This window comes from Macrotis lagotis, chromosome 1 (genome assembly GCF_037893015.1).
Source record: "Macrotis lagotis isolate mMagLag1 chromosome 1, bilby.v1.9.chrom.fasta, whole genome shotgun sequence".
Taxonomy (NCBI): Eukaryota; Metazoa; Chordata; class Mammalia; order Peramelemorphia; family Peramelidae; genus Macrotis; species Macrotis lagotis.
In genome coordinates, this window is record NC_133658.1 from 219846599 (window position 1) to 219858772 (window position 12174).

Below are 12174 nucleotides of genomic sequence, written 5' to 3' on the forward strand. Positions count from 1 at the left end.
CTATATTTCCCAGGGCAGCTAAGTGGCACAATGGAGAGAGCACCAGCCCTGGTGTCAGGAGTACCTGAGTTCAAATTTGGCCTCAGACGCTTAATAATTACCTAGTTGTGTGGCCTTGGGCAAGTCACTTAACCCCATTGCCTTGCAAAAAACTAAAAAAAAAAAGACTATATTTTCCCCAGCAAGAGGAAGCTGGTAATTCCATCTCACCTTAACCTGATCAGTCTAGTTAATTATTCAATAAATATTTATTAAGCATCTACAAGGAAAGGTAAAAGACAGTCCCTTCTCCTGAGGAGTTCACAATCTTACAAAGGAAACAAGAGTCAAACAGCTATGTACAAATAGGCTATTTACAAGACAAATTAAAAATAAATAAAAGAGGGAAGGAATCAGAACTAAAAGGATTGGAAAAAGTTTCCTCTAAAATGTGAGACTTGAGTTGGAACCTAAAGAAAGCCTGGAAGCTAATAGGCAGAGACAAAGAGAAAGATCAGAACAAAGAAAACAGCCAGTGAAAATGTCTGTCCAGAGCTACAAGCTGGTTCAAGGAAAACAAGAAGGTTAGTATCATTGAATCAAAGACTACATGGCAGGGATGGTAATAAGATTAGAGAGGTGGGGAGAAAAGGCAGGACAGGTTATGACCTTTGAATGCCAAACAGGATTTTACATTTAATTCTATAGGCAGGAGGGAACAACTGAACTTTACAGAGAACACGGGGTCTTGTTGGACCTGACCCTTAGGAAACTTATTTTAGCAGCTAAATGGAAGATAGATTGGAGAGGGAAGAGACTTGAAGCATGCAGAACCACTAGTAGGATATTGAAATATATAGTGATGTATTGAGATGAGGACATGAACCAAGGTGGTGGTGGTGTCAGAGGAGAGAAGAGAGCGTATTTGAGAAATGTTACAAAGGTACTAATGATAGACTTCAGCAACAGATTGGATGTGTGGAGGGTGATGGTGAGGTGCTGAGGATGAATAGGCTGAGAGCCTAAGGGTCTGGGAAGATGATGGTGGCCTTGACAGAAATGGCGAAGTTTGGAAGGGCAAACTAATTTGAGATCCCTAATAGACAATTGACAAGTGAGACTGAAGATCAGCCGAGATGTTAGAATTGGATAAGTTTATCTGGGAATCATCAGCATAGAAATCATAATTGACAATACCAGATCTGATGAAATCACCAAGTAACATAATAATATAAAAGGAAAAAAAAGAGATCACAGGTGAATGAGAGAGTAGGGAATCTGGAGGGGGGCAGTCTGCTGGAAGAGATGGGACAGAGCTATATAACAGGTTTCTGAGTTAAGAACTTTACAAATATTCTCATTTGAACTTCACAATAATCCTATGAGGGAGGTGCTAGCTAGTATAAAGTTCTGTTTTTAGACATAAATCCAAAGACTCCAGTTTCTGGAATAAGAACTCACTCTAATAAAAACTGCTGGAAAAACTGGAAAGTAGTATGTCAGAAACTAGGCCTAGACCAACATCTCACACACCCCAAGATAAGATTGAAATGGCTACAGAATTTAGACATAAAAGATGATAGCATAAGACTGGAGAACAAGGAATAATTTATCTGTCAGATATGTGGAAAAGAGAGGAATTTATAATAGAGAATATTTTAGAGTAAATATAAAATGGTTAATTTTGATCTGAATGTACACCAAACAATAATGTTTTAAATTTTTAAAATTTCTTTTGTGTTTTATGGGTTTTTCGCTTCTCATGCTTTTTCTTTTTTGTTCAGATTCTTCTTTAACAACATGATTGATATGGAAATATGTTTAACATATTTATACATGTATTACCTATATCAGATTTCTTGCTGTCAAAGGGAAGAAAGAGGGAAATGAGGATTGGAGAAAAATGTAGAACTCAAAATCTCACCAAAAATTATTGTTGAAATTATCTTTATATGTAGTAGAAAAAAATAATTTATTAAAAAAACACTAGAGCTTGCATTTCTTTCTCTGGCTTACTTTACAGTTGAGGAAACTAAGGCAAATAGAATTAAATGACTTTCCTAGTGTCTCACAGATAGCAAGTGTCTCAGGCTGGATTTAAACTCACACAGAAGAGTCTTCCTCACTTCAAGCCAGGCACTCTATCCATTGTACCACCTAGCTGCCTCAAATCTTTTTATTTCATAATTCAATGATACCTTCCAACATTAATAATAGCTAGTATAGGGACAGCTAGGTGGCACAGTAGATAGCACATTAGCCCTGGAGGCAGGAGGACCTGAGTTCAAATCTGACCTTAGACATTTAATGATTATGTAGCTATGGGACCTTGGGCAGTCACTTAACTCCAATGTCTTACAAAAAAAAACAAATAAATTAATTAAAAAATAATAGGTAGCATTTTTAAAACATTTTAAGGTTTGCAAAGTACATTTTATTCTCACATCTCTAGGCAGATGCTATTATTATCCGAATTTTACAGAAAAAAAGAAACCAAGGAGAATAGAGATTGAGTCACTTGCCGAGGGTCACACAATAATTTGAATTCTGCAGCCAAATCTGAACATAGGTCTTCCTTACTCCAGGTTCAGAATTCTATCCTCTGTGCCATCTAATTATCATTTGAAAAATTCTGAGAGAAGTTTCAATTTCATTTAGGAGGTTATGGAGAACTACTAATTCTTCTGATCAAAAGAATAACGTAATTACAGTAGTATACAAGAAAGAAAACTCTAACAGAAGTGTGGAAAATGGTATGGAAACTGAAATAAGGTCAATTAGGAGGCTTTTATGATGATCTAGGTAAGAAGAGATTAAAGCAATGCAGATTTCAAGAGAAATTTCAAGAGAAAAATGTGAAAGAGAATTAATTAATATAGATTGTAAGTCTGAAAAGATTCAAAGTATGAACCTGGTTGTCCTTGAGTTTGAGAGAAATAGAGAAATTTGAGGGTGAAATGGATTTAAGCAAGAAGATTATGAATGTGTTTGCAGATGTTTGAACATTTGTGGTGCTAGCTGCTAATCCTTTCACCTTTCAGAATCCCTTTCACCTTTTTTTTGTCTATTATAAATATAAAGAAAAATGTAGGTAGATAGACATAGTTATATAGATATAGATATTTCTTGCATATAATTCCTTATTTGCATTTCTCTTTCATTGAAATATGTTCAGTGAAAGCAGGAATTGATTTTTTTATTTGGTTTGTTTGGTTTTGTCCTTGTTTTTGCAAAGTTTTATATCTTAACCCTTAACACATTAAGGACTAAGGAAATGGTTGTTGACTGATTGACTGCTAACAGGCCATCCAGGTTGTGCTATCCAGCAAATAATTGAAAATATATGACTGGAGTTTTTGAATTGGAGATTTGACATTTACTTAAATGTGTAACTGAGGTCAGAGGATGAGGTCACCAAGGGGAAGAATATAAGGAAGGTGAGAGGCAGGCCTAAGAGAAAAGAAGGTAAGTTGAAGGTAAGCAGAATTGTAATAAATTTATTGATTATATTTTAAAATGAAACATATTAATAAATACATTAATACGATATAATAACTAATATTAATAAATATATAGGCTTTTGGAGCAACGAACAGTACGAATTCATTGAAAGGAACATATGAATCTGAATGTGATCCACCTCAGTCTCATCTTTCTACTTTATTCTGGGTCCTACTCACTGTCCATCTGCAATAGGCTGGCCCAAATCCAGGCAATAATTCATTTTTGATCCACTTTGCTTTTTCAAGTGAAATGCTTTTAAAAAATCAATAAATAATAAACAGCAGAATCTTCCCATCTCTCAGTTGTTTGACTATAAAGAGGTGGTACATTGTAGTCAATTGGATTCAATTAAAAATGAATTTATTATGAGCATATTTTATTGCAGTCACTATACTAAAAGCGAGGAAAACAACAAAATAGTTGAGAATAATTGGTAAAAGTTTATTTCTTTCTCATGTCTTCACCACAGATATTTTTAATGAATGCAAAGACTCTTTTCATAAAGACTTAATAAATAGGAGAAAGCAGACGGACTTGTGGGTTAGTAATGGTTGGTGTCATCTTGTCTTTTTTTTTTAAGTATTAATTTCATCTGTGATATTTCCCATTCTTTTGGAATCTTCTCTCTTAGAAATATTTTAGATATCATTCTCAAGTACATCAGTTATTGTATTTGCCTTTAAAAGCATGTCATCTTCAGCACAGATTTCTTCTGTGTGTATTTGGTAGAGGCCAGCTGTTCTTCCTCATCTAATTGAACAAATTGAAGCCTTGAAGGATCTCTTAAGATGAGGAGTGTCTGTCTTGCCATTTTTCATTTCTCAGGGCTTAGCCACGGTGTCTAGCACATAGTAAGTCAATAACAAATGCTTCCTGAATGTCTGAGTTGCTCATGTATAATAATGATAATAATAGCTATTATTTACATAATTTCAGGTACTGTGCTAGGCACTTTAAAATTATCTCATTTGATCCTGACTACCCCAAGAGGCAGAGGCTATTATCGCCATTTTACAGTTGAGGAAACTGGTGCTGAAGTGTTTGACCTATGGTCACATGTTAGAAAGTATTTGAATCTGACTTTGAACTCAAGCCTTCGTGAATCCAGGTCCAGGGCTCTACCCAACTTTGTCACCTTGCTGCCGCTGCACCTGACTCATAGTCCTTGCCTTGGGAGGACAATACCTACATATCAAAGTGTAAACAACATAAATCACATTTTTTTTCTCCTCAGGCTATTCTTGTAACAGAAAACCCAAGTTAAGCAGGAATTTTCTATGTTCCTTGAGAGCAGTAGTATAATGGAGAATGCATTAGATAATGAAATTAGGCTTTGATGACATTAGAGAAAATAAAATTATTCCTACTGAAGGGTCTAAACTCCCAACAACAGGAGGTGGTGGAAAGAGAGCTTGCCTCGGGGTCAGGAGACCTAAGCTTAAATACAAAATGACCACCTGACCCCAGGCAAGTCACTTAACCTCTCAGCTGTCCCAGGCCTCCAAGGCTGTAAATCCTAGAACCGCAGAGGTAAGAAGACTGCTCACCTAGAGCTCTCTATGGAAATGAAACCACAGGGGCCGACCCTCCGTGTTCCTCCCCTAAATAACCTGAGGGCGTATAGAGGACCTTTAGAAACAAAAATATATATATATTTTTTAATTAAAATTTTTTTTTTACAAATAATATGAACCATTGCCATCTTCCCCCCTCCCGGCTAGGTTCTTATGGGATCCTGAGATTAATGAAAGCCGGCGCCTCCTTTCACCCGGGTCAGAAATGGCTGATTCCGGCCGTGGCTCCCACCTTGGGAGATGCCCCAGAATCTGGAGTCTGGGGGTGGCGGGGAAGGGGCCTCCCAAGTTCACAGACTGCTTTCAGAAGGGTCTGAGCTCAGCCCTCCACCGTGGGGCCGGGTGGGGCCGGGTGGGGCCGGGCGGCCCCGGGCCGGTCCCCAGGAGGGCGCTGCGCCCCCGCGGCCACACCTGGGCCACAGCGGCGGCCGGGGCGGGCGAGGCGCTCCCCGCCCCCAGCCCGGCCCTGCCCATAAGCATGGCGGCCCCCGGAGCGGCTTCACCCCGCCCGGGACAGCGGCAGCCGCCTGCCAGTAGTCGGCACTTCCTATGCTCCGCGGTTTCCTGCAGGGCTGGCATTTAAGCTCGGCCGCACGGGCTGGGGCATGCCAGCTGCAGCTCCCGCCGCCGAGCCGAGCGAGCCGGGCCGAGCCGCGGTCGGAGCGCAGGGAGCACCGCCAGGAGGGGCCAAGTCCGACCCTGCGCCTCGCCCAGGGGCCGGGCGGCGGCGGCGGCGGGGGGCGGCGCGCGGGCTCCGGTGACATTCTGGTCGCCGCTCAGGCTTTAGAGAGGGCTTCAGTCGGGTCCCCGCCTCCCGTCGCGGCAGGGCATTCCTGGATGCGGGGGAAGGCGCCGGCAGTGCCCCGGGGAAGAAGCGCATCCCGCGCCCGATCCGGAGCGGCGGCCGAGGCGATGGCGAGCCGGGGCGCCCAGTGAGGGAGCGAGGAGGAGGCGGGAGGGAGCGGGGCCGCCGGCGCGCCGCATCCTCTGCCCGCGCCCGCCCGCCGCATCCTCTGCCCGCTCCGGCCCGCCGCATCCTCCTCTGCCCGCGCCGGCCCGCCGCATCCTCTGCCCGCTCCGGCCCGCCGCATCCTCTGCCCGCGCCGGCCCGCCGCATCCTCTGCCCGCTCCGGCCCGCCGCATCCTCCTCTGCCCGCGCCGGCCCGGGGCGCTGGGGGCCGGCCAGGCGCCCTCCTCTGTCCGCGCCCCGCAGCCTCGGAGCGCCGGGCCCCTCCGGCCGCCGACATGTTCAGCTGGCTGGGCCACGACGACCGCCGCAAGAAGGACCCCGAGGTGTTCCAGACCGTGAGCGAGGGGCTCAAGAAGCTCTACAAGACCAAGCTGCTCCCGCTGGAGGAGCACTACCGCTTCCACGAGTTCCACTCCCCGGCCCTGGAGGATGCCGACTTCGACAACAAGCCCATGGTGCTCCTCGTGGGCCAGTATTCCACCGGCAAGACCACCTTCATCAGGTGAGAGGGACGGTGTGTCCCGGAACCCCCTCCCCCTCCCAGAACCACCCAGGCGGCCGAAGCCCGGGGGCGCCTCCAGAGAGCTTGAGACAGTTTGGGGGGCTCAGAGATCCCAGAACCGTGGGCTTCGGGGGTCCTTGGAGGCCGGCCGGGCCAAGCCCCATCACTGTGTGCTCCTAGATTAGGTGATTAATAAAATGCGTGATTGGCTTTTATCTTATCCTAAAGGTAAGAAAACTGAGCCCCAGAGAAGGTGTGACTTGCTCAAGGTCGCACGGATGTGCCTGAGTTGATGCTTGAACCTTTGACTCCAGTGTACTCCTGTCCCGCGTCCCCTGCCGCATTCTGCGCCTCTTGCGTGACCCATCATAAGAGGGCTGGAGATTGGTGAGAGTGGTGGAGCTAAGCCCAGAGCATGAGTTGACGCAGAAGAGCCATGGTTATTTTCGAAGCCACAAAGCTTCTGGCGTTTATTCCCTCCCCCTTTCTTTTAACTTGATCTTTACTGAAGTGCTGGGAGTGAATTGAATGATCATCTCAATCCCCTTGTTTTATAGAATGAAGAAACCAAAACCCGAGAGGGAGAAATGACTCTCTCCTTGGTTCTTGGTTACCTTGGTCGGACCCTGGGATGCCATCTCTGAATTCATCCCGTACTCAAGGCAGACCATGAGAGAGCCACACCCCTTCCCTTATGTGAATCATAGCTAGCTACAAGTGAAGTTGAGCTTGCTGGGGACGCGGTGGGTTACAGTTGCAACTGTGGTTTGTGGAAGGGTTACAGAGTTGCATTTGGATTGGGAAGAGACCCTCTTTTTTCCTTTTGGTAGCTCTAGATCATTTTAACACAGAAAACTTTGATGGAAAAGACTTCCAGGACCATCTCCCATGCAGCTGGGTGGTTATATGAGGTTTTGCTTCCTATTGCCTCTGGGTGGTGGAGAAGGTAGGGGCTTCCATGGAGTTATCTTTTTGGATACATTGGTGACCTCAGAACTATTCTAAGGGACAGCTAAGTGGCAAAGTGGGTAGAGCAGTGGCTCTGGAGTCAGGAGGACCTGAGTTCAAATTCAACTCAGACACTTAATAATTACCTAGCTGTGTGACCTTGGACAAGTCATTTAACCCATTACCCTGCACAACAAAGGAAAAAAAGAAAGAAAAGAAATATTCTAGGCACTTTCCCAAGTCAAAAATTCTGTTCCCCCAGAAAACAAAATACTGAGGAAAATTGTATGCATTTTCATTTTAGAAATAGGCAAACATGGGTAAATCATCACAAGACTTGCTTGGTACAGGGCCTGATGATTAGGTCTTCAGAGAATGATTGCAAAGAGAAAGAACATGAAGGGTGACCCAATGGATCACCCAGGCATGTTAATAGCATCTACCCCAGGATGGTTTACGAAGTTCAAATAAGATAATTATTGTAAAATGCTAAGCACAGTACATGATAAGTGCCTAGAAATGTTGGCTATCATTATTAAGAGAACTTTAAAGTTAGCAAAGTATAGCACTTATATAGTCTCATTTAATTTTCACAGTAGTCACAGTTTTCTTGACTAGATTATTGCAATTGATATTAGCCCCAGTTTACCTATGAAGAACAAAGGCTCAGATGGTCAACTTGCTCATAGTTCCACTGCTAGAAAGTATCAAAGACTAGATTTAAACTCAGGTCTTGCAGACTCTTTTACTCAATCATTTGTCCCTCTGTGATAATGCAAATGAAGTTTTCAGTACTGGTTGTCAACCCAGGTTTGGTCTTACATGGTAGAAATGACACATTTTCCTCTCCCTTTCCTTGAACTTGGTTTTTACTGAAGTGCTGAGAGTGACATTAATTATCATCTCCATCTCCCTTGTTTTATAGAGTGAAGAAACCAAAACCCAAGAGGGAGAAATGACTCTCTTAAGGAGATGAATAGTTCTTGACCAAGCCAGGATTAAAATTCTTGTTCTAGTTTGAGCAAGATTGTTAGGAAATGTTTATGACCTTGAGAGAAGACTATCCATTCCTTGGAGTTACAGAATGCTTGGGCTGAGGAGACTTCATAGGACTAGCTTGTCTATCATCTTGCCTTTAGGGTTGATCCCAGAAGGGCATATGCTTTGGGTTTTTAGGAGATTTTGTGAACTATCATCTCCTCCATTGTCCATTCCAATACACTTACCTTGTAAGTGATCTGGTACCTATCAACTGCAGTTACTTAAACCTCTGAATTTACTTAAAATTCCTAAAATCTCTGAATTATAGTTTGCCAGTTCATAAAATGGTGACAATAGTGTTTCTATCACCTTCCTCAGAGGGTCATCGTCACGAAAACTCCCACCCCTCCCCAAGATTGTAAGCTATTTGAGGGTAGGAACTATTTCACATTTTAAAATCTTTGTTTTTCTAATAATAGACACTTGGTAAATTTTTCTATTTAATTATTTGGTAATCCTTGCATTCAGATTATTTTTAATTTATTTTGTCAGTTTTAAGTGATGATGATAAAAGATTTGAGCAGGTTTTAAGTTTATATCTTGCCAATTCAAGGGATATTAACAGAGTCTAGAAATTTCAAAGTACTCTGAAGTAGACTGACTAGATCTTGTATAATATATTAAAGATGAGCACCATTCTTTAAGGGGAATGTTGGTCAACAGTTTGTTAAGGAGTGGGGAGTATGGGCAGTTACAGGGAGAGTCATAGACTTGGAAAGATTTAATCTGAAAAAGGAAAGCAAGAGATAACAGTAGATATCTCCAAATATTTTATGAGTTATTTTATTAATTCAGAAAATGCTATTAATGTTTAACATAGGAAGTCTGCCTTGCCACTGTATGCAATTCCCTCAATTAATGTTTTTCTTCCCTAGTATAGTTTTGCCATTTCTTTGTGAAATGGTTATTTTTTTTATTACAATACTGAATTCTGTATAAATTTTCATTAGAAGAATCTTTCTTTAAAGAAAAAAAACTGTCTTTGGGAAAGTTGACTTTTTTTGGTAAAACTCCACTGAGGTGGAAGTAGGAATAATGGATAGAACTAACAAGGAGGGAAATTTTGATTTCATTCATGAAAAAAAATTTCTAACCAAGTATATTCAAACAGAGGCTGGTGAACCATCCTTTCAGGATGACTGTGGAAAAGATCTCAGCTTTGGATTGATAGGTACCATGTAATGTTTATTCATTTCCTTCCCTCAAATGAGGTAATATTTAGAAAGTGCTCTGAACAGTGACTAGCACACAGTGGTTGTATACTACTAATAATAATATTAATAATAACAGTTAATAATTATTTTGCATTTCCTCCACTAGTGCAATAATCTAAGATTCTCTGACTATATTTATGTATTAATTTATATGATTTATTGATTTATTTTAATTTCATTTATTTATGTATATAACATTAATTTTTATATTAAATCAGTGCTGTCCAATCTTACTTTTAAAAATTTTTATTGAAACAATAAACAATATGTTTTGATTTGACATTTTAGTGAGAGTTCTACGGTAACTCAGCTTCATTTACTAAAGCATTTAATAAACCCACAGGCAGGCTGCATAAAATCAAATGGCCTGTGGGCCACATTTTGGACAGCCCTGTATTAAATTATATATAATTTATATAATTATGTATTATAGAGTTACATTTATGAATTAAGGATAGGAGCATCAGTCTGGGTATGGTGCCATTTGTTCTCCAGCTGTCTTTGAAGGTCTGTTCATAATTCCTAACTTTAAGGACAGGCCAAGATCAGAATTAGAGACACCATATCGCATGGGAATAAAAAAAATGCTTGTGAGAGATTGCAGCCTATTGGAATTGTAGTAAACAGCAACTTGGATCTTTCTGACAGCAGAGCCAATGTTTGAAGCACTTAGTCACTTGGTGATCCTAGGAAGGTAACTAAAAATAACTATAATTCACATTTCTGAGTCATTTTAAGAGTGGTATAATACTATAAATTATTTCCATTTTACAGGTGTTGAAACAGGCTACTCAACTAAGTATATATCTGAGACTGGCTTCCTGTTTCTGAGCACTATCCACTATACCATACTACTTTTCTAAATCATTTCCTATCTGTAAAGTATATTATATACCTGTAGGAACAATAGTATTATTGACTTCTGTGAGACAATATATATAAAGAACTCTGCAAATCTTAAAGTAAAACATAAATTAATAATTATTTGATTGAATTAATAATTTAATAATTTATATAAATTATTATCTAAATGAATTACTATTACTATGAATTACAATTGCCAATATACTCCCAGGAGTATGACTGGTCTAGAAGAAGCAGGGTGAACAAGGGTGCCTGGGTAAAAGGAGCAGACCAGGCCTTGCCCTTTGAGGATTGTGGAATCCAGTGTCAGTTTTCCCCAAATGGTATTTCAGAGTAGCTTGAGTCTATGCCCAAGGGGAAGGAACAGGAAGACAGCTAGGTTCCTGGTCCAGTAACTTTTCTCCAATTCTTCCCCTCAAAGTCAGACTTGCACCCTCATTTACAGTGCCACTTTCCAAAAGATGCCTGGAGGGGCTAGAAGTTATTGAAATTTGAGGGCAACATCAGAGAGAACCTAAGGGAACCAGTGAGAAGTGGTTTGAGTTAAGTGCTTTTGTACTATGAAAAATTTCCACATTTAATATCCCATCTGCTAGCTGCCTGAGTCAACTCTGGCTTTGGCACTGTCTGGAGAAGATGGCCATCACAAATTCCTCTTGGTCTGGGGCAAGGTAAGAACAGAAGACTAGAGCCTCTCTTCTTTCTTCTTTCAAAGTTAACATGAATCTCCCCCCCCTTTTTTTAGCACTAGTGGGATTAAAAATACTCCAAAAAAACAAATAGAGCCTAGGAGCCTGTGAAGCAGATTTAAAAAATATATATAATTATTGCAAAATAATTAATTTACTTTGTAATCTTATATATTTTAGTTTATGCATTTAAAAATATTATTCTGAGAATAGAGGTCCTGAACAGATGCTGGCCTTCTGTGACAGAGAGCTGCAGTGTACCCCCAGGAAATGCTGCCATCCTGGTGGTATCTGTGGATACCACAGCAATACAATGTCATTGTTCAGAACCTCTCACCCCTGCCAAAACTCTTCCTTCTCCTTGGGAAGCTTTTGCCCCAGGAATCCAGCTGTCTTCCTGTTCTTTCTCCTAACTTAGCCTCTCCTGTTAGACAGGATTTCTCTCAGTCAGGTCTTAGGCTCTGAGGACTTTCCTCTTCTTTCCCTATTCCCTTGGCTGCTAGCTTGCTCTCTCCAAAGTGCCTGCCTGTAATTATATGCTCTTGCCACTAGGTCTATTGCCTGCCTAAGGAAGTACATGCAGATAAGAACATTCTTCTAATAATTAATTAACAAGCTGTGGTCTCTGCCTGAAATAACTTCCCTGGCCTAAGGCCCAGCCACCCAAGTAATAAAATAAACAACAAATTGGCTCAGCCTTTGTTCTCTGCTGGTGCACCCTGCTGCTAGTATACTAGTTTAGAATCACTCATATACCAGCCTTTCTTCTCCAACTACTCAACCTTGATCCTTATTTCCCAGGTAAACTGCCTTCTCACAGATTGTTCTGAATTGTTATCTCCTTGGATCCCATTTGCCATGGAGATGGATTTTACTGAGGGCCATTTTT

General features: G+C 41.4%; 1 protein-coding gene across 1 annotated transcript in view; it reads left to right on the plus strand.

Moving 5' to 3' along the window:
* The first annotated feature begins 6262 nt into the window (after positions 1-6262).
* Positions 6263-12174, plus strand: part of EHD3 (EH domain containing 3) — a 56416-nt gene continuing 50504 nt past the window's right edge. Inside the window, exon 1 of the mRNA XM_074209662.1 lies at positions 6263-6529. Within this exon, the coding sequence (XP_074065763.1) occupies positions 6303-6529 (227 nt within the window). The 5' untranslated portion in view covers positions 6263-6302. The remainder of the gene's footprint in view (positions 6530-12174) is intronic.